The sequence below is a fragment of the Chinchilla lanigera genome, unplaced genomic scaffold (genome assembly GCF_000276665.1).
Source record: "Chinchilla lanigera isolate Chin_1 unplaced genomic scaffold, ChiLan1.0 scaffold00006, whole genome shotgun sequence".
Lineage (NCBI taxonomy): Eukaryota > Metazoa > Chordata > Mammalia > Rodentia > Chinchillidae > Chinchilla > Chinchilla lanigera.
This window is the reverse complement of record NW_004955407.1, coordinates 39,583,600-39,610,357: the sequence shown is the minus strand read 5'-3', so window position 1 is coordinate 39,610,357 and position 26,758 is coordinate 39,583,600. Positions and strand designations below refer to the sequence as shown.

Genomic DNA, 26,758 nt, shown 5'->3' with positions numbered 1-26,758 from the left:
CGTAGACCAAGTCAGCGGGGGATGGAGGCACGCGAAGTCTGGGGCCACAGGAGCCAGCCGGGGAGGGCCCCCCAGGACAGGACGCGCTGGAGTCCTCCACACCGGCTTGTGGGATGTGAGCTGGACAATGCCTGCCAGGGAGCCCCTGAGGGACATGGTGCCAGCCAGCACCTCCTGCCCAGCAGGTCCCACATGCTCAGAGAGAAAGCAGCGAACACCCTGCCAGATCGACACCCGTCCTGCCCGCCTGGCCTGGGAGCCACTCTGCTCAGGCACGCAGAGTCCTGAAACCAAGGCTCAGACGCAGCAGGGTGGCCTCGAGCCCTCTCTGAGCAGAGCAGTCTCAGCCTTGTGTTCCCACACTTGCCCCACTCCCAGGACTCCCATGCCAGGGATTGTGCCAGGATGCACATGCCCTACTTTTTTTTTTTTTTTTTTTTGAGACAAGGTCTCACTATGCAGTTCAGGTTGAACTTGAGCTCACTTTGTGGCCCAGGCTGGCCTCGAACTCACAACGATCCTCCTGCCTCAGCCTCCCGAGTGCGGGGATTACAGGCGTGTGCCACCACTCCTGGCCGCACATGTCCCATTGATAGTGGGTCCAGGAGTGGTCATCTTGGGCGCCTGCTGAGAGCTCTCCCTGGCTGCTGGAGTGTTGCTGGTTCTTGAGAGAGAGAAGGTGCTGGAAACACCCCCTACCCATGAATCTGCCAGCTCATCCAAAAGTGAGTCCATGCACCAACTAGGTGTGGTAGCACACACCCATAATGACAGTACTTGAGAGGCTGAGGCAGGAGGATCTCTGAGTTTGAGGCCAGTCTGGGCTACATTATGAGTGTAAGGTCAGCCTGGACTACATAGCAAGACTCTGTCTCAAAAATAAATAAATACTAAAGAAAACCTTTTAAAAAAAGAATCTAAGTGTGAATCAGGCCTGGTCGCACCCACCTGTAATCCTAGCTGCTCAGGAGGCTGAAGCAGGAAGGATCAAGAAGATGGAAAATTTGCAGCCAGCCCGGGCAAACCAGTCTCAGGATGAGAGCGTTACAAAGCTCCCCGGAGGCCCTGGGCTCCGGCCCCAGGGTGTGGACAGGAGGAAGCACCCCGCGCACTCAGCTCGCTGTGTCAGACAGCAGAGTCGTCCATGTTTATTTTTTAAAGAATTTTTAAAAATCTCGCTGAAAATTCCTGATCTCAGTCATCCAGACAAAAATACGAAGCAAAACAAGAGCCACGACGGTCGGCCCCTGGTCCCCCTCTGCGCGGGCCTCCGTGCCGTTGGGGGGTGACCAGCCTCATTTCCACCTTTCGTCAGCCTGACTCTCTCCCCACCCCCGCTGAGGGTCGCTGGTCCTTCCAGGGAACCACAGAAACCGTCCTGTTTCGGCGGCCACACAAACACTTGAACTGATCTTAAAGGCAGAAAGAAAAGAATGACTTTTTAAATGGAAGATCTTTTTCCACATCTTTAATCCAGCCTAGCTTATAATTGTCTTTACGTCAGTGTGGTTACAAAGCACACTTTTTTGGTGACACTGGAGATTGAACGCAGGGCCTCTGCGCGGAGCTGCACCCCAGTGCGTTTCTAATTTTGTGTTTGGAAACAGAGTCTCGCCCATTTGCTAAACTGCTTAGACTGAACTCAAACTTTTGATCTTCCTGCCTCAGCCTCCAGAGGGCTGGGCTTACAGCCTGTGCCACCACACCTAGTTTAGTATGAATTTTTTTTTTTGGTGGAGTAAACGTCCTGCCCAGAGTGCCTAGAGCCCGAAAGAATTATAAAGTGGCACCGCCTTCACTGTATTAAAAAAATGACACACAGTACTCACTGGGGACCGGGCCTGCACCTAGCTCCAGCTCTTCGCCCTGCTCTGGAAATAGCATTGTCCCAAAGAACAGAATTTCCAAATCGTGGAAATCAGGAGCACGTTTCTGAGCTCTGGTAACTCTCCCTGCTGTCGCTCTGACCCAAGCCTCACCTGGGTGGGAGTCAGAGGCACATCCAGCCCCCTACCGACAAGTCAGGGGACATTCCAGCTGGGCGTCCCACAGCAGTGTGGGTGGAGGGGCGGGGAGAGAGGCGGCCTTGCTCCTCAGCAGCCGCCCTTGGTGTCATAACCTCACTCGTTCATTCATTCATTTATTTGTTTATTTATTTATTTATTTATTTGAGACAGGGTCTCTTTACGTGGCCCAGGCTGACCTTAAACTCATGATGATTCTCCTGCCTCAGCCTCCCAAGTGCTGGTATTACAGGTGTGCGTCACCACGCCTCTCTCACTTTGTTTTCAGAGGAAGGACCGGTAGGGTATTTTGTACTTTATGTTCTTTCACTTTCCCAAGAAATTGGACAAAAATAACATCCAGCTTTCCCCAGTGTTCAATGTTTGGTCTTTGATCTGGTAAACAGAGCAGCGCTTGATGGGCTGTGTGAGGTCAGCCTGGGGACCCGGTGTGCAGGCTGTGGACACCGCTTTCATCTTCCCGGGGCCGCGGAGCACCGCCTCTGCTCCCCACGCCCCCGCTGTCCGCCTCACGCGGGGCACACCGGGCTCCCTCCTGACTTCCAAGGTGCTCCTCACCGAGAGGTGAGAATGAACACGTGTCCGTCCACCACTGTGCCACAGGGGCCCGAGGGGCGTCTGCCCTGGCCAGCGAGCTGGACCGACACCGCTCGGGCTCCCTCCTGCGAGGCCCGCCCTCCCCACTCGAAGGGCACCAAGGCTCGGGCCACAGCGCAGGCGGCGGGCAGGGACCTGCAGTCACTTATGTAATCTGTGTCATGGGTGGTGACAGAGGCTTTTCACCACACGCCTGCTCAAACAGGGCTGGAGAGCGAGGCCCCACCCCCACAGGCATTTCCACACCGCGTTCCCTTTTCGGCCCGTCTGTGCCACCGAGAGCACGGGACCTGGGCCCCTCGGTCCACGCCGGCCTCCCCCACTAATGTCCTCCCTGGTGGCCGGAACCGAGGTGGCCCTCGGCTGCGTGGACTGTGCGTGAGGAGGCGGGGATTTGGCCTGCACCCACTGAGATGTCCAGGGCTCCTCGTCAAGGCGGAGGAGCTCTCCGGCCAGCCCCCTCCGGCCCAGCTGCTTGGTGATTTCCACGCGAGCTCCAGTGCAGTGAGTTGCGGGCCTGCAGGGGCAGGTGCTCCCGCTCATGTGAGCTGACAGCATCACAATGTCACCAGTTTCATTTCCACTTCCGGCCAAAGGGAGGGACAGAGCCTGGCTTTCCCAGGCTTCAAGGAACAACTAAACTCAGACAAAACATAGGCAGAAAGAGTATTTTTGAGACAGGGTCTCGAGCTTGCAGTGATCTTCCTGCCTCAGCCTCCTGACTGCTGGGATTGCAGGTGGGCGGCAGCACACCTGGCTCTTGAAGGATGATTTTTAATATACTGAACATCAGGCAGCCAAGAACAGTGATCAGTGGGAGATGGGAGCGGCAGAGGGAGCCAGCGGTGGTCGCGACGTGAGGAGCTGGTCAAGGAGCTCAGAGAGACAGCGGCCCGTGCTGGGGTGCAGAGTGAATAGCGGCAGGGAGTGGGGACTCTGCGGGCTGTGGAGGGCAGCGCTCTCCCGCACGGAGGAGCCCGCCCTTCCCGGGCTGTAAATGAGCCAGCAGAGGACAGTGGAGCAGGGAACAGTCCCTGGAGTTTGCACATTGCTTAAAATAATTCATGGGGCACTGGACGGAGGGGAAGCGTGGCCCAGTAACAGGTGAAGTTAACCTTTGATTAAATGCTGCTCTGCTCCTGTGGAATGTTTATTTTTTATTTTTTTTGAGACAAGGTCTCACTATGTAGTTCAGGCTGGCCTTGAACTTACTAAAAACTCAGGCTGGTCTCAAACTCCTGACCATCCTCCCGCCTCAGCCTCCCGAGGTCTGGGATGACAGGCGTGCGCCACCACACCTGGCTGGAATACAGTTGAAAGGCAGAGCCTGAGAGGACAGAACTGTTTGCAAGTGAATTAGCGATGCCCCCCAAACTCAGCTCCAGAGTATGTACAGGACTCAAACACCCGCAGCCTCAGGAAGTGGGGTTAAACGGGGCGGCGGCCTGCTCTGCAGAACGCAGACAGCAGGAAACCAACAGACCAGTAACCAGGCAGAGGGTGCGGTTGGTGGGAAGGACGCCGGGGCGCCGCAGCTGGGTCCCACAAGTTCGAGGCGCTGCAGGAAGGTGGAACGCAGTGGGCTCAGACGGGGAAGGTGAGGCCCACCCGCAGCTCCCTGCAGGGGAGCGAGGTCCGAGATGGACACTGCCCACGCTGGGGCATGAGGCGCCGCAGGGACGGGAGTGTCCTGGAGACACAACAGAAACCATCCCAGTGAGACAGGGAAAAGAGAGACCATCACAGAGCAACAGTGGCCTCGGGGATGATCTCAGATGGGCCGATATCTGCACCTGGAGTCTTCCCAGGGAGGAAGGAGCGGGCAGGGATAGAAAACATTCTGAGATGACGGCTGGAAACCTTCCAAAGTTGGTTAAAAAACCTGTACACTAAAAAAATGTAAGAAACTAAGCGAACCCACGTGCACTGCACATACACACCACAAAAGCAGCAGGCCGGGAGGAAGCTTGAGTTAGAAGCAGCCGGAGTAATCAGTGTACAGGGGACCGAGGACAGCGGGCTCCTCACTGAACACGGCCTGAGGTAGAAACCAGGAGGCAGAACCCTCAGAGCACCGAGAAGCAAAACCACCAGTGGAGAATTCCACGCCCAGCAAAACATTTCCAGAGGAAAAGCCGCTGAATTCAGGGGGCCGTGGGGTCGACGCGGAGGGGCCCTAAGCGGGCGGAAGTCTCTGTCACGTTCTCGCTGGGGTGATGGGAGCTTGGCTCAAGATCAAGGCCCTCGGCTGCGGGGTCCCCACGCCGCTGCTCACAGCGGAGGCTCTTTGGTCCCTGTGAGCTCTCCCAAATCCGATATGGAACTGTGGAGATTAAAACTGGTCCTGAGTTGGGGAAAAAGGTGAAAATGAATGACATCTTTAGAGTCAGAACATGACAAAACACAGGACTCTACTTTTGAAGACTGGAGGAATATTTGGTGCCCAAGGCCTTTTGAAGACCCTGAACCCCTTCAAGGACGAAACCCGGAAATCCTTATGACTGAGACAACCTGACTATGCTCATTCTTTAAAAAAAAAAAAATGTTATCAATGGGTAAACCAAAATCCACAAACCAAAAAATATCATCCAGAGTCAGGGAGGTAACTTCTTAGACACACACAGCAGAGCGAATCCAGCATGGTAGACATCCACCGTGAGGAGTGCTGATGTCCTCCAGGCAGAAGGAAATGAAGCCAGCGCCAACATGGCCCTGCAGGCAAGAGTCGAGCGCTGAGGAGGAAATGCACACGGGAGTCCCACGGCTGTGCTTCCTGCGGGCTCAACCTCCGACTGAGGAGAGGTGGCAGCAACCCATGCCAGGCCTGCCATCCACAGAAGTGAATGACTGACTGCCAACCGAAGGGCCAAGGCCGGACAGCAGCGCAGGTGACACAAGAGTAGGGTGTGGTAAGTTGGAGACGCTGGCTGCAAGCCCCGTGGAAACCATAATACGGGGACAGTTTGTAAGCCAGCAAGAGAGCTCAGCATCTGGGCACCTGTCACTGAGACACAATGTCCAATAACACAACTTTATTTTAGCTGACAGTTTGTGGAGATTCCAATCAAGGCAGGGCTGCATGGCAGAGGGGCCTGGCAGAGGAGAGCTGCCCATGGCATGGCAGCAGGAAGCACAGAGAGATCAAGGAGGGAGGAGGGAGATGGGCCTTTCCAGGCCACACCCCTCATGACCACCTCCCCTGACCAGTCGTCACTCAACATCACATTCAGCTATAAACCCATCAGTGGACGAATCCACTAATGAATATCATACCCCTATGATCCGATCACCCCCCGACCAAAGCCCCACATGTGCGCACATGAGGCTTTGGGGACATCTAGGTATAAACTGTAACATCATGGAATCATAAAAAATATTCAGCTAACCTAAAAGAAGGGAGAAAAAGATAAAACAGGGAACAAAAGATAGATGGGGTAGAAGGAAAAATGAGTGATAAGATAGTAGATTTGATCCCAACCATATAAACAATCACATTAAATGTAAATGATCTAAATATGCTGATTGAAAGGCAGAGTATCAGACTGGACTAAAAAAAAATCAATACTGAAATATATGCTGACTACAGGAGACAAACTAAATGTAGTAACACAAACAGTCTAAAAGCAGAAGAATGGAAAAATACATCATGCTTGCTGTATTTTGGATCTGGAATGTCCATCAATGGCCTGTATGTTAGAAGTTTAATCCTCAGCTCAGTGCTGTGTATTGGGAGGGGGTGGCACCTTTAAGAGGCGGGGCCTGGGGGGGGTTGTAGGTGATTGGAAGTGTGGTCTCAGAGGACTCCAGCCCTTCCTCTTCCTCTTTCTCTTCCTCTTCCTCTTCCTCTTTCTTTTGCTGCCCAACCATGAAGTGAAGGTTTTGCCACCTTCTCTAGCCATGATGTGCTCCCTCACCAGGCCCAAAGAAATTGGACTGAAATCTCTGAAACCTTGGGCCAGAATAAACCTCTTCTGAAGTTTTTTTTAATCTCAGGTATTTTGTTACAGTAACCAAAAGCTGACTAAAAAGGCTAAGGCTGATTAAAAGAAAGCAAGGGTAGTTACACTGGTACAGTGAAGAGGGTCTTAGAGTAGATACTGAAGGTCGTTTTAGGAAGTGATAAGAGGAATAAGAACATCAGTCCTCTCTATGCGCCCACATCACAGTGCTGAAACACACGAAGCCAACGTTGGAAGAACTTCAAGGAGAAAAAGACAAGGAAATGATTGTGGTCCTTCCTCCCTCCCTTCATCAAAAAGCTGCTAGGTAGATTTCTGCTGGGGCGGTGGAGGGCTGAGCGTGGAGGCAGACCCGAGTGGCTAACAGGGTGAAGGGAACAGGCCGGTTCTCCCCGCCCAGGAGAAGTGAGGCCGCAGCCCATGGTGCCAGGGCCTGAGGCTCACCCTGCACGTGTGGATCTCCGTGTGAAGCAGAAGACGCAGAATACACCCGGGCACGAATGTGCGTATGTCCGTGTCCCTTGGTGCCTGGCTGCTGGTGGGCCTGGGTTCCCCATTCCCCTCGAGTGCCACAGCACAGACCCTGGGCTCAGGTCTCGGCTCCACACTGCTCTCCCCAGAAGGGAGCCAGGTTCCCTAGAGAAGCGGCTGCTTTAACGCTCGGGCAGTGAGGAAAGCAGAGGGGCCCGGAGGAAAGAGGAACACTCAGAGAACCAGGGCGTGGCAACGGCCTGTGACCCACCGGACAGAGTAGGAGTCTGTGGTCTACACACACACAGACACAAGTGGATGAATGAATTAGCGGGACTAACGGAATTTGGCAGGGGGCAATACTGGGGACTGAACGCAAGGGCACTCTCCCACCTAGCTACATGCCAGTCGTTTTTCAAATTTTGCAAAGTTTCTCAGGTGGGGCTTGAACTTGCAATCCTCCTGCCTCAGCCTTCGAAGTGCTGGTATTGGGGCTGGGGATTTAGCTCAGCGGCACAGCGCCTGCCTGGCAAGCATGAGGTCGTGAGTTCGATTCCTGGTACCAGAAAAAAACCAAAAAACCAAAAAAAAAAAAAAACTGAAGTGCTGGTGTTACAGGCATGCAGCTCCTCAAGCTGGCTGACATTTTTCTTGCAGTAGAAAGCCCCACAAACCGATGAGGGCATGGTGTGATGAAGTGTGCACTTGGTAATGACTATAAAATAACCCAGGTGGAAAACATCAACAGATGCTCTAACTGGCATCTGGTAGAACTGGCTGTGGGTGAGGCTGGGTGCAGTGACACAGGCCTGTAATCCTAGCTACTCAGGAGGCTGAGGCACGACGGTTGTGAGTTTGAGGCAGCTCAGCAAGACTTGTTTCAAAATAAAAGGAGAAGGGCTGGGAATTAGCTCAGGGGAGTTTGATTCCCAGCACCACACTCAAGCATGGAGAAACTGGTAGGAAATGCTGTAGAGAAAATGATTAAAACAATGCTGTCAGCAGAGGACAGGCGGCACTCCGGGCTGCCCTTTGGGGTGACGTGAAGAGACCACAGCTTCTGTGTAGTGTATCCCCAAACACATGGCAGTGCTTGGTGTTGAGAAAATACCCCACTCCAGTTAAGGGACACAAGACCCTGGTCCAAGTGATGGGGCCGCAAGTCAGGCTGAGATTTCAGACTGAAAGAGATGAGATGCCGGGCTGCCCGAGGGAGGAGCAGGCAGCAAAGAGTGAACGCATAATGCAAGAGGGAGACCAGCCTGTGGATGGCGCGCAGGTATTACCCCGTGCATGGGCTTTACACGTCCCGAGCGCTGAGCGCCTGCTGCTCTGTCTGTGCAGGGTAACCTAGGAGCTGAGTGGGGTGCTCCACAAACTCAGGTGACTTGTGGGCGCCTTAGCAGCCGGGAGACACACACGCAGCATGTCGCACACCCCGAACCGCGATGGTAGCACGCGGGCACGCGGGGTGTACGAGGGCAAGGGACTTGCCGTGGAAACCCCGCCTCGAAGGCTGCCGCTCTCCAGCGTGTGGAAACTTGAAGGGCACCGTGGGCGTTTCCTGAAGCTGAGTCTGCCTGGGAGGAGTGGGTGGCCAGCAGCCAAAGCATTTCCTGGAGGACAGGATGTCAGGACGGTAAGTGGCCAGCGTAGGTTTGTGTCATCTCAAGGTGGGTGATATGGCCAAGGCGCCCTGCCGTGGAGGACGGGCTGCCGTCTGCCCGATACCTGAAGTCCTGCCCTTGGCCGAGGGACATGGTTTTGCCACCGGCAACAACCGTCTTGGGCGCGTGCTGAAGGCTGAGATGGGAGCACAAGGGACTCAAAGCTCCGAATTCTGTTGTAACCCTGCCGGGAGGAACTGGTTTGGCTTTGTTTTTTAAAGACACCACTTGGTGGCTAACAGCACAGCAGGCAGGACATTTCCAATGACGGCATCACTCGTGCCTGGTGTGGGGTGCAGGTGCTCCCCAAAAAGCCTGGCTCAGGACACGGACAAAGGCAAGCCCAGGTGGAGTGCGTCCACCAGTCCAGCAACGGGGGCAGTGCCCCCCTGTGGTGACGTTCCGCTCCGTCTCGGCCCCCCGTAGGAGGAGGAGAGCTAACTAGGAAAGGGCTCCTCCCGGGTGCGACAGGCACCTGGTAGGAGGGAAAAGGCTGCAACGCCGAAGCCGTCAAATGGGAATAAAACTAGCTTTGCACCAGCAGTGTCTTAGCAACACGGGGTGCTCAGAGCCCAGGTATGCACACGCCCCACCCCTCCAAAACGACCCCTGTGAGACACAGGTTAGAAACCGCGAAACTGAACAGAAAGAGAAAAGACAGCCAAGCAGAGCCTGCTGCCTGGGTTCTGGTTAGCTCTGCGGCAAGCGGGAAGTGCTGGAGGCGCCCAGGCCGGTGCCCTCCGCCCTCCCCACGCTAGAGTGCTTCCCTCGCCACCCCCACTCCCGCAGACCAAGGAGACGCCGACTCAGCAAAATACAGCACATTTATTAACTCCAATCATTCCCGGTCAAGATTTCAGCAAAATAAACAGACAGTAGAATTGGGTACAAGTAAGCAATGGATTAACATGATTCTATTTTACTATGAATTTTCAGTCCAAAAAAGCATATTCCTAAAACTGAAGAATTTCCTCTGCTGCGGCATGACTTCAGAACGGACACAATTGCACCACCACTCATTTTTCTTTGAGCAGTGAGCATCTATTCAACGAAAGCTGTGAGACTGGGATTAATGTAACAAGTTATCACCTTTCGATACTCAGTGCTGACCAAGAGGAACTAGAAGTTCAGGCACCACTAACAAGTGAACGCTGGATTCAGTTATTTTAAAGATTTACAGTAAAATACTCTGGTTCCCCAAAGCCTGATTCTAAAGTGAATTTTTAAACACCTAACATGGACTCTTCAGTTTTTCTCCTCCAGACCCTCAATACCCACTTGGTTCCTCCCTCTTGTGGAAATACCTTGTGAGCCAGAGCCCTTCCTGAGATGCCAGGGCAGCCCCCCCTTGGGAACTACGCAAACATCAAACTTCTTAAAGTGCTAAAGCCACAAAAGGGGAAAACCTGTTTTTAAAACAACAAAAAGACCCTCAGTAGTCAGTGTTACGAACATTTATTAAATGTGTATCAGCACTATTTAAATCAATAATGCGTTTCACAATTATTGCAAAAAATGTCGTGACATCAGAACAAAGTGACTTCTAATATTCCAATAATGGTTAACTGGATGAAGTTTATAAAGAAATGTTAGGCGTGATACCTAATTATTTCTGTACAAACAAAATGCCAGTATATTCTTTCTTAAGGTTTCAGGTTACGGCTCTACACGTGTGACACGGGGACCCAGGTGGAGCAGCCGAAGCCAACCGCGGTCTGCTCCGTGCCACCCGCTCCCAGCAAGGGTGCGTTCTGTCGCACAGCCTCCTCTTGGTGGTGCCAAGAGGGCGACACGCATTCAGGTAAGAACCAATTTAGTGCTGGGCAAGTACACAAGGCCTTAAATGATCTCTTTTGCCAGGTGCGGTGGTGCACGCCTGTAATCCCAGCACTCGGGAGGCTGAGGCAGGAGGATCGCTGAGTGGTCAAGACCAGCAAGAGCTACAAAGTGAGTTCAAGGCCAGCCTGAACTGCATAGCGAGACCCTGTCTCAAAAAGGCAAAAAACAAACAAACAAAAAAAACCTCTTCTGAAACAGAAAAGCAAGGAGGACACATATCTCCCCACAAAGTAGCACTGTTATTGAATTGTACATTTTGGAAAAATTGTAAATATATACTAGTTTTAAAGGTGAGTGTTCTATTAATCTTGAAATATTACAATTAAAATGTACAGCATTTGTTACCTCCATTGCTTACTTTGAATGATAAAAACACATAGTTACTCCTTCCATCCACATTAAAAAAAATAACCAAGTTCTCAGGTTAACAGAATATATTAAAACATTTTACATTCTTTCACAACTGCATAAAAAAGCAGGCATCCTGAATACTTACAAGGAATAATGAATTTTCTACCTTTTTAAAAATTAATTACAATCAGAAGAAAACATTTACAAGAATATCTTTACTATTTAAAGGGTTGCAAGGATGAAAGACCAATTTATTTTACACCAAGTATCTGCCTACTGGCCAAGATAAACATTCTTTACAAAAAGCATTTAATGTGTCTTTCATTATCCTACTTAACATTTAAAATAGTTACACCAGTGGAAGCTTTTTTGTTGACCACCAAAATAAACTCTTTCAGCCTACTGCTTTTAAGTACAGTATAAAAAGTAATAGAAAAACCAGAACTGCTTTTATAAATGTTTTTGGTTCAAAATTTTATTTGAAATCTTATATTTCTTGCCTAGACAAAAATGTGAACAAGACAAAAACACCGGTAATTTTTAAAATCTAACAGGTATGCAGAGCCTATATTTAGATCAAAAATATTTTTTTACTGATTAAGAGTATTTAAAAAACCTTCAAAAACGTAGCATAAAGGTTCAAGTCCTGGGATACCGAATGCACAATGCCAAGACAGAATGTGTTACGGGACTTTGAGAGCCTCCAGTGGCCATGCAGGTGATCACAGAAACTGCTCTCTTAAAGAAGTGACAGGGACCCAGGTGTTCTGAGCAAGAAACACCAGGGGCACAGGCAGTGAGCCCATGCACAGCCACCACCCTGACGCCGCCTCCATGAAAGGCCAGTTTCGTCTTTTAAATGCATAGGTCTCTTCAAGAAAGAGAGAGCAAGAATCAGTGAGTGCAACCTAACCTTACTTCCCCTTTCTCCACCAAACTGAAGAACAAAATAGTAAGTACTAAAATATTTTGGGATTTGTGTTTGAGTTTTTTCAAGTGGAAGGATAGAAGGCAAAATTTCATATATACTTTCTATACAAAGTCAATTCATTTATAAAAATGCTTGTGTCTCACTAAAGAGTGTCTTTCTTACGACTGGTACGGAATGTTGGTAGTAAGAGTGACAGGTAGAGCTCTTTTCTCCTAGAGCACAAATTCAAAACTACTTCTTAATCACAGTAGTTGACTTTAATTGAAAGAACAGCTGGTTAAAAAAATGTATAAACTCGGAGTCTTAATCAGTGTCCCTATATTAAAAGGATTTTGTTGTTTCAATATTTATTTACCTAACCCTCCCACAAGTGAAGTAAGTTTTTCCTTTTGAAATGCCCCGCTGAGCTTTGGATAACACCTTCTAGAACTCTCTTAATTACAACGTATACAAAAGACAGAAAACCCCCCAAACCCTCTGGACCACGGTAAATAGCAAAGCTAACTTTGGACCCTGCGTCAGTGCTTTCGCGTGTAGTTCGGGGCGTCAAGCAGTGGCTCACAGCTGGCGGGACGGGCTGCAGGGCGCGCGCCGCGAGGAGGTCGGCAGGAACTCGCAGGCGCCGCATGGGTCCTCAGGGCAGCCGCGGCACTGCAGGGCGTCCCCGCTCTTCGGGCTCGGGGAGCAGGGGCTCGGGCGCAGAGTGGCTGTCCCGTCTAAGCACACGCCCTCACTCAGCTGCCGCACTAACACGAGACTCCGAGTGAGTGCCATGCATCAGCTTTAGCTTTTCTATCCCAGCTCCACTCAGCTTTTCAATGTGCGACAGCAGGAATCAGAGGTCACTAGACACTGTCCTTCCCACGGGGAGAAGCGGGACCGGGTGCGGCGGACGCACGGCCCGCACGTGGGCTCAGAGCACGCCTGTGGCAGCAGCGGCCTGGACAGCGCGGGCAGAGCCCTGTGAACCACGCTTTCCACCCTGTCTTCTTGCAGAGCACTCGTCATTCTTACACCAAGTGACCAAGGCCGAGGTCTGTTCTCTTATAAAAATGTAAGTGTGCCTATTGCTGATTTAAATTTCTCACCATTTTCATACAAAAAGAAAGTTCTACATGACCACAAAATACCCAATGTTTGTTTTTATCAAGTGTCAGGATAATTTATTAAAGTTGAGGTTTATCATTTTTTTATTGCTAATGTATTTTAAGATCTAAATCAATACTGCAATGACTCCACTTCTTTCTGATATATTTTTGGTCTTAAGAACATGGCTAAAATTGAACTAGAATTAGGTGTCTGAGATAATCAAAGGAAGGAGTACTCTGCCAGCATTCCAAAGACTAGTTACAAATGAGTAAAAAAACAAAAACCTCAATTAAGCGATTATGCTGACACCTCAGAATGAAGAACCATGCAAGATTCACCCAATTCCAACAGGAACGAAGTCAAGCCCCCCAGTCGCCGGGAGGGGCGGAGCTGCGGTATTTCAGTTTATCTCTCAAGTTGCATGAGGACTTTTCTAATTATTACCAGTTTATCTCAAGCCTACATTCAAGTGTAACCATTTCCAGCCTTTATCACTCTCTTCTTAGAAGCAAGCCGTCCCCGCGGGGCGCACGGCCTCAGCTGTGCGTCTGCTCGTGGCTCCAGAGGCTGAAGGCGGTCTTGAACGTCCGGTGGCAGAGCTTGCACATGAACTGTCTCTTGAAGGTGATCGCTGACAGGGGCGGTGCGTGGTAGAAGAGGGTGTCCGACTCCTGCGGAGCGAACAGCTTCTCGGTGGCCGGGGCCGGGTGTTCGGGCAGGCCCGTGGGGCTGTCGGGCTCCAGGGGCTGGATCTTGGGCAGGGGCGGCGGCGGCGGCAGGGGCGGGGGCGAGGGGGAGCTGGTGGGCACGGGGCCCGCGTCCGCCTCCTTCTGTGCCGGCTCCTCCGAGGCCTGAGACATGTGGGACTGGAAGTGGCTCCAGAGGCGGAAGTTGGTGCGGAAGGCCTTGTGGCACACGTGGCAGATGAAGGGCTTCACGGAGCACAGCAGCTCCTGGTGCCGCTCCAGCTGCCTGTGCGCCGTGAACGCCTTCCCGCACTTCTCGCAGGGCCACAGCCCCGCCTCCCTGCCGGGGCCCGAGTCCCGGGGGGCCGCGCTGGCCTCGGGAGCCTCCTCCTCGGCCTCCTCCGAGGGCTCCTCCTTCACCTGGATTTTCAGCGGCTTGGAGATGCTGAGGTCTTCGGGGAGGCAGGAGGAGTCCTCCGAGTCGAAGTTCACTTGCTCCGAAGAGTCGCTGAACGCGGTCTCCTCCTTGGGCGGTGCAGCGACATGGTTCACCTTACTGGGCTCAGGCTGGGTTTGGGGCCGGGAAGCAGCCGGCAGCTCACCATTGTGGTCCAGCGCGGGCGGCGAGAGGCTCTCGGCAGGGGCCATGCTGTTCTGGTTGTGCACCTCCACCTGGTGCCGCCAGATGCTGAAGGAGGACTTGAAGGTGCGCATGCACTCCAGACAGGTCAGCTTCTTGTACTCACACCTGTCCTCGTGCTCCTGCTTCAGGCCGGGCGAGAAGAACCTGAGGCTGCAGTAAGGGCAAACGGTGGCGTTCCGGCATAAGCGCTCGTGGCTGCCTTGCTCTAGAAGAGAAGAGAGCTTAGCATTACAGAGGCGGCACGGGAAAAGCTCCTTGCTCTCTGCCGCGCTGGCCAGAGGAGCATGCTCTTTTGGCTTAGCAACTTTATTTACTCCGAGGGCTCTTTCTCCCGGGTGCATTTTTATGTGCTGCTTAAACTGAGAGAGAAAGCGATACGCCTTTCCACAGTAAGCACAAACGTACGCGCCTTTGGCTCGCGAGCGCAAGTTCCTCTTGACGACTTGCTGCGCTGGGGAGCCGCTCTGGCCCTGAAAGCCAGGCTTGCCGCGCCTCAGCTTAATGATCAGGGCCTTCTTAATCTCCCTCTCTCTCACTATGTCAATCAGCTTTCTTTGGAATTTCTCATCCAAAACCGCGTGGGAGCTCGCGGCTGGGGACGGGTTCTTCACTATGCCGTGCTGGGTCTGACAGTGTGTCCACACTTTGAAGTTGGTGTGAAACCTCTTGTGACAGATGTCACAAGCGTAGGGCTTCTCTGGGTTATGGTACATGTTAGCGTGGCGGTGAAGGCCTGCTGTTGATCTAAAGATTTTAAGGCAATGTTTGCATTTAAACTTTTTGTTTGGTCTCGTCCCCTCCAACTCACCAAATTCGTCTTTGTTCAAGTCAGAATCTGGGCACTCGCCGTCGAGGGGAGGAGGGCTCGGGCCGTCCTCGAAGTTGTCATCCGAGGCTGCGGCGGGTCTGTGCTCATTGACCTTTGCCTTCTTGAAGGGCGACCTTCTGTCTGCCTGGAACCTCCTCTTGGCCGGGAGCCTGCTCATGTCCTTCGGGTCCTCCTCGGTTTTCAGAGGCAAATCTCTTGTGGCCGCGGCCGCCGCATCACCCACGGTGACTCGGATGATGTCCGAGGGGTCGGACAGGGGGCTGCTGGGCTCGGTCTTGATGTGCACCGCGGTCCCCGGGGCGGCGCCCTCCCGCTCTGTGGACTGAGACGCACTGAAGGACCGGAGGCGGTGCGGCTGTGGCACTGGTGGCCGCTCGTCCGGGGCTGCTTTTCTTTCACCGCCGTCTTTTAAAGAAGCTTTCTGAGATAAAGCACAGAAAATACTGCCTGGCACGTCCTTGGATGCAGCGGCCGAGCCCTGGGGGGATTTCAGGTCTATGGAGGGGGAATAGACAGGGACCTGGCTGTCCATGGACAGGGACCGTCGGAGGAGGCTCTTCACAAGAGGCCCGCTTCTGTCAATGCTTTGGTTTCCGGACCCAGACCCGCTGGATGGGATCACCAAGCCCAGCTTGGAGTAGTACAGCAAGTTTCTCTCCTCACCTTGACCTCCTCCCTTGCTAGTTTCCTTTAAAAGATAGGGTGTCTCCGAGGAGCTGCGAAGGGACAGGACTGGCGGCCGTGGCCTTTTCAGGGCCAGTTCTATAGCTTTACCCTTTGGAAGCTGACCGCTCCCCACTGGCCTGTCATCCACGGCCTCCCTGTCATGCGGGGGCTTGGAGGGCTGTGCTGCATTTCTCTTCACCAAACTGCTCCTACTCGGGTCCTCTGCAGGATGCTCCAGGGTCTTTGCAAACCCCGAGGTGCCGTCTTTCGGCCAGCTCTTTTCAGGCACAGACAGACTGGGGAGCGGTTCTGCAGGCTTCAGGCTGTGCGGCTTGCTGGCGCCGTTCTTGCCTGTGATGCTGGGGGACAGCCGGGAAGTGGGGCTGAGGTCGGCGGGGTTTAGACCCACGGCTTTCCCGGGCGCTTCACTCCTGCCCTGGCAAACAATGACGCTGCGCTTCTGAGAGCCGGCCTCATCCTCGTCTGCAGACACTCTCTTCCTGCTGGGACACAGCGGGAAGGGTGCCTGCGGGGCTTTGGAGACGATGTTGGTCAGGAAGGAGATGCCCAGGCTGTACCCCAGCTCCTGCACGGCGGCGAGGCTGCCCTTCTCCACAAACAAGGATGAGGAGTAAATGTAGTTCAGGACGTTGTCGAAAGTATCTGGCTCACAGAAGTCAAGCTGAAAGACGGTTTGTGACTCGTTCTCCTTATTTGTGAATAAGCTCTGAAAGTACTCGCTGCTAGCAGCCAACACATTCTTGTGGGCTCGAAACTTCTGGTCCCCGACAATCAGGAGCACGTCGCACAGCTGTCCTTTGAGGCGCTCCTCGTTGAGGGCGCTAAGCAGGGAGATGGCGTGTGCTGGGTTGATGTAGTGCAGTAGCCCCTCCATTGCACGGGCTTATCTGAAAGACAGAGGTGAAACTGTCACCACACGGCAGCAAACTGCTTGGGAGAGGGAAGGGCTCTGAGGGCAGGGGTGCCAGCTGTCGGTCCACAGGGCCAGTGTGGGTGGGCAGCAGACTGGGCAGACAGCTGTCTGAGCCACCCTCCTGAAACAAGAAATCACGGGCCTCAAGGTTCAGGCAGACCATCAGCTATAAAGTGAAGAATTTTCAGAACCTAAGACCATAACAGGGGGCTGGGGACGTGGCTCCGCGGTAGAGCTCTTGCCTTGCATGCACAAGGCCCTGGGTTTGATCCCCAGCACCACAACACATACACACAAAAAACCCGAAGACCATAATATGCATTCTTATATCATCAAAGGTTGCTAGAACTTGGCAAGTAGATACAGAAGTGATATATGATATTTGTTATATGAAAATAAATGTTTAGCATTTAGGGTCTTTACCCATTTGATACTTGGTTCTGAGAAATTCAGAAAATAAGTAAGAATTATTAAAGCCCCCAAGTCTGTAATTCTAAATGAGTTTCATTAACATGTGTACTTCAGCGAAATGTTAACAACAAGCTGCAAAGGAGAGGTCTTGTTAAACTTTTACAAATGGGCAAGAGTTTGGAAAGAGAAAAATCATTTGCTAGTTGAACCTGTGTTTAACTAAGGTTGGAAGTGTTAAAGAATAGGAAAGTGCTTTCTTTCTTACACTAATTGCTTGGCAACCTCCCGAATACTATTATCTCATCAAACCACATTTTCAACAACAGCAAAGAAAACTTAAATTCTAAACTGAATTAAGAGATTTCAACTGCGATTTCTCGGAAACACTCCCCCAATCCACAGCCAAGCTGAGGGCGCCTGGTGGGTCAGCATGTGCCCTGGCACCTGGTGCCTGCTCCCAGCTCAAGTTGCCCGCTCCTCCGCCAGCCACATCCCAGTCACATCTGTCACCTCTGCACAGGTCCCTTGTGTGGAGCTGGATGAACACTGCCCTCCCGTGGGGCTGAGCCAGGATGTCTCGGCAAAGCACCTAAAGCATACTAAACACTCAGCAAATGTGCATTAACTTTCAGAAAGAACAGGATTAATTTCATTTAGTATCAAAGAAAACAATCCAGACATGCTGAAAAGACAGAGAGACTTTTCGCAGACAGGCCATGCCGGAGGCAACTCCTGGGCTCTGCTCAGAAGGTGACCCTTCCATGGGTCTGCCACTATTAACAGGCGCCTCTGGTTTGCTTTCTTTTTTTTTGGTTTTTCTCCGGTACCAGGAACCGAACTCACGACCTTGCGCTTGCCAGGCAGGGGCTTTGCCGCTGAGCTTACTCCCCAGCCCTGGTTTGCTTTCTTTTTGTTGTTGTTGTTTTTTTTTCCGGTACCAGGAATCGAACTCATGACCTTGAGCTCACCAGGCAGGCCCTGTGCCACTGAGCTAAATCCCCAGCCCCGCAACCTTCTCTTTAAAATACTGTTAGGGGACTCACGATGTAGCTCAGTGGTGGTACGGCCGGTGCAGCTTGAATGAGGCCTTGGGCTTCATCACCAGAACTATACGCACAAAAAACTGTTATGACATTTATTTTGCTATTAGAATGGAACCAGAACGAGCAAGAACATCTGTGACAGCCTCACATCCTGGAGCAGGCATGCTGCAGATGGACCAGCACTCTGTGGGCTCTCTCTCAGCACCAGGCTCTTCAGAGGAGCCCAGAGAGAGGAACCAATGGCGCTGCCAGCCACGAGCCAGCCACACGGCACACACCACTCGGTACCTCTCCTGCTTCCCACCAGGGTCAGGAACTGACTGGGGTGCAGCTCTGCCTCTGCGGATGATGCCCACAGCCCGGCCCCACACCAGCACTGGGCCGAGCCTGCCAGAGCCCCCTTCGCTCCTGCCCCCATTTGTGACTGCGTGGCAGAGGTGCTTCCTGCCGCTGTCTTCTCTGTTCGCCACAGGGACTTCTCCTTTACCCCGTGACAGTCTAAGAATCACACATGTTTGTGTAGAAACCCTCTCCTAATGAGCTCAGCAGAAAAAGGAGTCAGTTTACCGCGCCATGGGCCTGACTTGGGTGCGCAGGGCAACGTGCTACGCTAAGAATTTCTGAGATGTTGCCACAGGGAAAAGCAACAGATGCAGAAGCAAAAGCTGGAGAGGTGATTTGTCAAATGGGTCTTTAAATTCAACCTAGTGGTTGGAAAGCAGCAATTAAAACCCCCAACAGGTTCAGCTATGAGATGGGAATCTACTTACGGAGGAGAAAGAGCTGAAAGTAAGAGCTGAAAGTCCTGATTTGGTTACAGACACAGGTACCCCTGCAAGTGTGTGCCCGGTGAGATCTAACATCCACTGCTCTTCTCTGCAGGTCGCAGTTAAGACAGCCGGACAGCCAGTGTGCCAGCAAGCCCACCTCCGTGAGCCTCGGCGGGCACCAACACAAAACAGCAGCTTGCACACAACGCCACCGTGTGCACCAAATGCGAGGGGGACACCACCTACTGCTGACTTGGCAGCTACAACACCCCCACACCAGCAGGGGCCTCCCGTGCTGCTCACCACTCGCAAAGGGCACCCGAGAGACTCTGGGAGCGTGGACAAGCCTGTGGCTGTCCAGGGGAGGACGGCACAGCAGAGGTGGAACAGAAGCGCAGGCCTCGGTCCAGAAGCAGCAAGGAGACCCGGGTGTGCAGGTCTGGAGGGCACCGGACACGGGCAGAGGGATGCAGAGCCTGAACTATGCTTCCACAGTGAACACAGCGGCTCGGACCATGGGACACAGGACTGGCGGGGTTGGCAGGAATCTGCGGCCGCCACTAGGGGGCCGGGACCAGGCGGCGGCAGGGAAGCAAAGGCACGGCCACTAGGGATTTTAACGGCACGGATGCGGGGACAGCAGGGGGACAGCGGTACAGATTAATGGGTGGGAGCTCAGGGTGCTCCACGTGAACTCTGCTCCCCACTCCACACATGAGCGACACCTTGTTTGTGAGGCCGCCCTCCTCTGCAGGGCCCCTTCCGACTTCCTTTCTTGTGCTTCCTAGAATCCATGTAAACATGCGTTCCCATATGAATGTGTACATCCAGACCCTGCATCTGGGCCTGATCTGCAGGGCACCCAACACACCAAGAGAGACTTAAAGCACAGATGCAGCTAAGGGACGTGTGAGGGCCAAGCCATGAGATGGCCACATCCTGGACACGAAGCCAGGCACTCCTCAGACCACAAGCAACACTGTTCTCACTGCTTACTGCTTAGAAAGGTTCCTTTCTTCCTTCTTCACAGCCCTGCTCTTGCTCTAAGTAACTGCTTCTGATCTCATGGAGCACAGGCTTTCACCTTCTCTGAACAAAAATATCTGGGAATCAGGAAATAACAGTCACAAAGTCAAGCTATAGACAAATACCGCCTGTCCTTGAAAATTCGGCGGGGGGGTGGCCGGGTGTAGTGGCACATGCCTGTAATCCCAACAGCTAGGAGGCTGAAGCAGGAGAATCGTTGTGAGTTCGAGATTAGCCTGGGCTACAAAGTGAGCTCAAGGCCAGCCCAAACTGCATGGCAAGACCCTGTCTCAAAAAGACAAATAAATAAATAAATAAATAAATAAATAAATAAAAGAAAATTCACAGGGGTTGAAACCATTCCTTTGGCTGTGACTTCCATGGAGTCATGAGTGAGCCTACCAGCCCCAGAAGTCCGAGGCCCTGACAAGCCACAGCACTGGACCTGTACAATATTACTTTCCATTCCTCCCAGGCAAACACTGATGGTATACTCGAAATAGCCAATGCACACAAATACCTTCTGTTCATTAACAGGACTTGCACAGCCCTGGGAAGCTGGGTGTTACCGCTGTCCTCGCTATACACACAAGGAGACTGAGGCACAGAGGGTAAGGCACTTGCTGGAGACCACACAGCTAAGCAGTGGAGCATGCTCAGAGGTCGAGCTCTTAAACCTACCCTGGTTTTCTCTTCTAACTCTCCCAGAACCTTCTGAGAGACAGGTCACCATCCCTGTTTGACAAGCTGGGAAAATGAGCAACTGGCAGGTCAACTATCCGCCTGTGGCCACAAAGACAGCTGTGGTCCGAGAGTCTGGGCGCTTAGGCAAGATAAGGCGTCTTCAGGCTGGTATGGTGAAGACGTGCCGGGGCTCCTGAAGGCATCACACTGCACGTGCCTCGTGGGTGGGATCCACCCAGAACGTTCTACAACCCTACCTGACAGGAGGATGTGAACCCAAGGAGCACGGCCTACCTCTTGGGGTTGAAGCCTTGCACTGGAACAGGCTCAGGTAGCCTGCCGGCGCAGTCCAGTGTGTAGGCGGCAGACAGATTGCCAGAGAGACACGCAGTCTGGCGAGGCCACCAGACCCCGGGGGAAACTGCAGCCAAGAGAGCAATCAGGGAGTGTGGAGAGGAAGGCAAAGGTTATTAAGGGACAAGGGCAGTACAAGCAGCGTCACAGAGACAAGACAGAGCCTGAGGCATGGCAGGAGCTGCAAGAGGAGGTCTGGTCCGGCTGGAGCAAAGGGGACGGGCAGCGAGGAGCAGGCCAAGGTGGAGAGGAAGATGGAGGCAAGGGTCTACAGTGAGGCTGCTGGAGATCAGAGGCACAGCGACAGCTTCCAGCCTGGGCGGGGGAGAAGCTGCTGGGAGGTGGTGTGGACACCTCCTTCATGGAAGGTCCTTGCTTTGACATTTGCATTTGATTATTAGGGCCAGAAGACAGCGGCCCCTTTCCTAGGCTAGCTGCAAACAGTTCACACTGTGGATTTCCACTTTCACCCCAACAGATGTATGTATTTATTGAGTTTAATGACTAAGCTGAAAACATCAACTGCTATGTTGACAGCACAGGTGAAAGCATGTCAGGAGATGACCCGCAGCCTCTGTGGCCAGTGGAGGGCAGATGGCCTCTCAGGACTCTTCTGCTGCTCCGTTCTGCAGCCCTCAGAAGAGGCCCGCTTCGCGGCTCAGCGTGCTCTTCCCTCGGTGCAGTTGCAGGTTCCAGACCTGGGGAACCCCATCTTCCCCCAGGTTCAGTTACGAGATGGCATCTCTGGCCTACCAAAGACGGGGCACCCCAGGTCTGACACAGGTCACCAAGGCTGGCCATGGCTCCTTCCACCGCCACTGCTCAGTTTCCTGGCTTGACAACACACAAGCACCAGTGCAGTGGCCAGAGCAGCAAAATCAGGGAGCACGGTATGATGCGGAAGCAAGGCTTTCCTCTGGGCATCAGGACAAGCTGAGAGGAACCTCCGGGAAACCACACTCTGACACAGCTGGCCAGCAGACCACTTGGACCCTGCACACAAACCCTGTCCAAAACTGCCAGAGCTGTCTGTTTCATGTTGCTTCCCCAAAATCCCGAAGTACGAGACTCTTTAAGGCTAATAGCTCCAGGGAGACCAGACAGTCCCATGGAAAAACCTCTCAGACTACTTGCCACCAACTCCATGGGTCGTTTCTACGGACCACCTGACCTCTCCAAGTGTGCTCACAAGTGCAGCTGACACTACCTCCACCACAGGGACTTCCGGCAAAAGCACACTGGCTTGCAGTCATAACCCCTGGCCGGCACATGCCTCACTTCAGCCTTCCCCCTCTCCTTCCGTGTATAGCGGGGTGCTCTGAAGAGTGGTGAGCAAGCCGGCCACCTTGGACAACATTTTGGTGCAGAATGCAGAGTGCGAGGCGGATACCGATTTCAGAAAGCTCTCAAGGTGGCCAGGGGCAGAGGGTGGTGCTGGGCTTAGAGGAGCTGTCAGGGAAGGCCCGAGGCTCCCACTTGATAATTACAGTAGACCCAAAGCTCCCTTCTCCACACTTCCACTGTAGACGTCAGAGTGAGGAGCACTTGTCTCATCTTCTCGGGGCTTAACTCTTGAAGGCTCACCCAGGCCACCAGTTCAGTTCCCTAGAATGACCCTGAAGCCTTATGGCTGCATCCAGGAAATTATTTCATACCACCACCTCAAATGCTTCCGGCACACTGAACAGCGGGGTGGGGCACCCAGACCTTAATATACCCTAATTTAACCCAATACTCTCATCCTTATGCCAAGGCTGGATCAGCTGCAGGAAGTGAAGATTTCTGAGGGAATGGAGGGAAGGTGGCAATTTGGCATACAAAGCATTCCGGGGACAGCAGCAGAGGGACGTGAAGAAAGCTACTCAGCACAAGGACAGAGGGAGGGAGTGAGAGATGAGAGGACTGCAGTGCTGGAGCTACGTTCAGGTTTCAGAGACGAAACTGACGATGGCATCACAGCTACGGAGTGCTAAAGGGCAGCTTCTCTCTAGGACCGGCTCAAGAATTCCTGCGCAGGGTTCTACAGGGAAGGGGCCCTCACGTCCCGAGTGTCACCCCACACTGCACTCTGGCCATGCTGACCCTCTGGCATGCCGGGACTGCGTAATGACCCTGATGCAACACAGCTGAGCACCCACCGCACATGCACAGCACCCGCCTTTGACTCTGGGCAGAAACACACGCCTCCCTCTGGATTCCGCCCTCATTCTGCCCCTCTGGCTTCACTATTCAGGGTGGCAGGAAGCTGACCACGGGTCCAGTCTCCTCATCACACCTGCCGACAGTGCAGACATCCAGAAGACATCTACGGGCCTCCGGGTTCACAAGCAGGCTCACCGAGGGTCCTCAGCAGGAGCCGGAGTCAGGTGGATACTACCGGTATCCACCTCTCCAATTTGCAGTCTCCTCTGTCCCCTCCCCGGGGGATTTGGCTCAAGGGTGTATTCCGGGGTGACTCCAGACCACACAGCTCAGCCCCCTCGCCACACTGCAGCAGCACACGGGTCCCGGCAGCTGGGGAGCACAGTCTGACGCGGCAGGTACACACCCAGTGCCCAGCCAACAAAACCCCGCTCCCTGGAATATGGGTCTTGAGGGTAATGACAGAGGCCACAGAGAAGGGGGCTGATCCATCCCAGCAGGGCCTGAAGAACCACCACTGGCCCCGACGCACTGATTCCTGAATCACTCTGGTTTTTTTGGTCCTTCCAGTCCTGTGCTTTTCCTCAAGCTTTCCCTTAAACTCTAAGAACAATATCGTTTTTCTACAATACATTTCTTTTTCAATTCAAGCCGGTTGGTCAGTTTCTGTTCTCCTTTCTACAGAACCCTAACTAATCCATTTCCACGTGGCCTTCACCCTTCCTGTCACGTCTCCCAAGCCCTCCTTTAATGCTGTTGCTAGACTGAGCGGCCTGAAGCAAAGCTTGGACCAGGCCTCCCACAGACATCACCGGGACCACTATTAGAGGTTCAGCTTATTTAGCAAACTCTTCTCATGAGAAGGTGTGGTTAGATGCATCTGAAATACGGTGTGCTCAAACAAAGCTGTCACTTTCTCGTGAGCTGAACTGGATGATAACCAGGAAAACAAACAGGTAAAGGATAACCTCCAACGTGCTAAGTGCCCAGGTGGGAATAAAGGCTGGTGGGCTGCTGCAGTAGAGGGCTGTGGAGAATGATCAGGGAAAGTTCTCTTGTCTTTTTTTTTTTTGGCGAGACCTAAGACCTGAATGAGCAGAGCCAGCCTGCGCCCTGATCAGAAACAAAACAGTAATAGCAATGGCTCTCCACTAGGCTAAAATGCAAACTTTAAAAAAAAAAGCATAGACTCCAAAGGCTTTCTAAAAACTGGCTTTCCAATTACCAGTGCTTTTAAAATTCTTTCCCTCAGCTACTCACTGTGATAACACCCTGCTTCTGATAACACGTCCCTTCCCACCTTACTTGCTCAGATCTGTAGGTCCGAGGCTATGCCTAACTCCTCCACAGCCCACCTCAAGTTCCAAGTCCCCTGAGAGGACTTGTTCTATTAGGGCTGAGCTGTGCCCCCATCCCAGCCCCATTTGCATGCCTGAGCCCTAAGCCCCTGCACCTCAGAACACGATGACATTTGGTGATGAGGTGTTTATAGCAGTAACTCAGCTAAAATGAGACAACTAAGTTAAAATGCTCCCTAATCCAACAGAACCAGAGTCCTTAAGAGGAGATCAGAACAAAAGCACACACAGAGGGACGAGCCTATGAAGACACAGAGAAGAGACCACCCGCAAGTCCAGCAGAGGCCGCTGGAGGAACCACCCTGCCGTCACCCTAATACAGCTTCCCTGACTTTTTCAGCCTAAAATGAATAAACACCTCCTTCCAGTTTGCCTGCCATCTCCAGTGGGCACCGTTTACGTAGTGCTTCTTCACCAGCGCATGCTGCTGGTCATTCCCATCCTCTTGAGAGGACTGACGATTTATTTACTGTCTTCTAGTATTCTTCACAGTGCCCAGTATGGTATCCTGCACAACAATAAACATTGGTTGATATTTCTGTTCTCTCTGCTCGCGTTAAATGCAGGAGTGGAAACTATGCTTTTTTATTGTTTCCTTTAAGTAAAGCCGGTCACATCACTGCCCTAACTTAGAATACCATTCTCTATTACTTCCCAAGAAAAAACCCAAGCTGTAGACTGACACACAATGCTCACACTCAAGTCTCAGTTCACCTCTGTACCTTCTGGGCACTCCTTACCATCTGCTCTACCAACCTGCACACCCAGTTCTGCCACCTAAAATATCTTCTCTACCTCCCCTGACTTGCTTTGTGTAGAAAGATCCAGCTGAAACACCAGACTCTCTACAAAGCTTCTGCAACGTGGCTTGGCCAGCAGTGGCCATCTGTGCGGCCAGAACACCCATCTCTTGACAGTTACCCCTCAGCTATTCCAGCAGTGTGCCTCTGCTCTGTCATCCTCCAGTGACTTGCCATAGGGAAGAGCTCCTCTCCACCCAAACCCAGCTTGGGGCCCCAAATCTAGCGTGTTCCCAAACCCAGCTTGGCAGGTCCTGGCCAAGCTGGCAGGGGCCTGTCCGGTGCAGAGACTGAAATCAGGGGACCTACTCATTGCTATTTCTCACCTATCACAGAGCGCGCACTCGGCATATTCTTTGCTGTCTGTCCACTCCTACAGCTTTAATAACTCCTAGATGATGATGCCTCTCAAGTCTGTATCTCTGCTCACTAGATCCGTTGCAGTTCACAATACAGGTCCAGCACAGAAGCTGGGACCCACACCCTTACTCCTGCTAGGTCTCCTGGGGAGAGCCTCCACCTTCCCCTTTGGCCAGTCACTGTGACATATACACCTAGCCCTTAGACAACACTAGTGTCTGCCCTCACATTCTCAAGACTGTGAGGATAACCCAAAGGTCTCCTCAGTCACCTCCCTCTCGTCTGGAGACTTCCTTAATAACCTATCCCCGCTTCTGTTACTTTTAGTGTCCAACCTCTGCCAGCGTACATGTTTATTTGCCCTGACATGAAATGCTACACATTCCTCAGTGGAGAGCTTATATTTTGTTCAACTTTTATTTCCACAGACTAAAGCACACTATGCTTTCAATAGTGCCAAAAGAAAGGATGAAGTACGCGAAAAGTTACTTTTAAGTTAGCCAAAGCCTCAAGGGTCTACTTTTGCTTGAACATCAACATTAGAAGGCAATGTTAACTTAACCTCTACTTGTCATTCGAGACGGAGGCAGGACTTACTTCCTTCAGCACCAGAGGGTACGTTTTAAAACCTGATTTTCAATGAGACATCTTAAAATGGATGAACCCACTTTCTGTCCTCTTAAGCAAGGGAGGAGGAACCGACTACGAACTGGGTTAACTGATGACTCAGGGTCATGCTGGTGAACAATCGCTGGACTATGCTGTAACACACATGCCTTCGGATGCGAGAGGTGACGGCAGGGAGCCCACGCACTGCAGGAAAAGCCCCAGGTCGGGCGAGGGCGCCTAACCTCCAGGGGCCCCAGCACCGGGCACCCGTCCGAACCCTTCTACCCGGCTGCCCGGGCGCGGTTCTCCGCCGCGGGGTACCCCAGGGATTCCGAGTGCACGGGCTGCCCCCGATCCCAGGTGCGGCCCCTACACACGGACGTGCTCCGGGACACGGGGGCCGGGGTGACGAGCACGGCCCGGGCAGGGCGCGGGGTGCAGCGGGCTCCATCGCGAGGCTCCCGACCGGCTCCCCCGCCCAGGGTCCCAGGCGAAGGCTGCCGGCGACGGGGGAG

The 26,758-nt window shown here is 52.7% G+C and overlaps 2 protein-coding genes across 12 annotated transcripts; one reads left to right on the top strand and one right to left on the bottom strand.

Moving 5' to 3' along the window:
* The first annotated feature begins 8,388 nt into the window (after positions 1-8,388).
* On the top strand, positions 8,389-20,158 carry LOC102016669. 7 transcript variants are annotated; one of them, XM_005375836.2, is made up of 4 exons: positions 8,389-8,690; positions 10,367-10,519; positions 18,248-18,424; positions 19,023-20,158. In XM_005375836.2, the coding sequence occupies exons 1-4, from the start codon at positions 8,478-8,480 to the stop codon at positions 19,572-19,574; spliced, it is 1,095 nt and encodes a 364-aa protein (XP_005375893.1). In that variant the 5' UTR covers positions 8,389-8,477; the 3' UTR covers positions 19,575-20,158. The 7 variants fall into 7 exon arrangements, 5 of the variants coding, with proteins under 5 accessions (XP_005375893.1, XP_005375894.1, XP_013360658.1 ...); XM_005375837.2 differs by lacking the exon at positions 18,248-18,424 and having other exon boundaries at positions 8,392-8,690; XR_001231359.1 differs by lacking the exon at positions 8,389-8,690 and having other exon boundaries at positions 9,400-10,519; positions 18,248-18,929.
* Zbtb21 (zinc finger and BTB domain containing 21) lies at positions 10,977-26,360 on the bottom strand. 5 transcript variants are annotated; one of them, XM_005375845.2, is made up of 4 exons: positions 26,232-26,356; positions 24,833-24,982; positions 15,066-16,660; positions 10,977-14,462 (listed from the first exon to the last, which is right to left on the bottom strand). In XM_005375845.2, exons 3-4 carry the CDS (start codon positions 16,645-16,647, stop codon positions 13,465-13,467), a joined length of 2,580 nt encoding a protein of 859 aa, XP_005375902.1. In that variant the 5' UTR covers positions 16,648-16,660; positions 24,833-24,982; positions 26,232-26,356; the 3' UTR covers positions 10,977-13,464. The 5 variants fall into 5 exon arrangements, with proteins under 5 accessions (XP_005375902.1, XP_005375897.1, XP_005375898.1 ...); XM_005375840.2 differs by having other exon boundaries at positions 10,977-16,660; positions 26,232-26,360; XM_005375841.2 differs by lacking the exon at positions 26,232-26,356 and adding an exon at positions 25,601-26,038 and having other exon boundaries at positions 10,977-16,660.
* Positions 26,361-26,758: the final 398 nt, after the last annotated feature.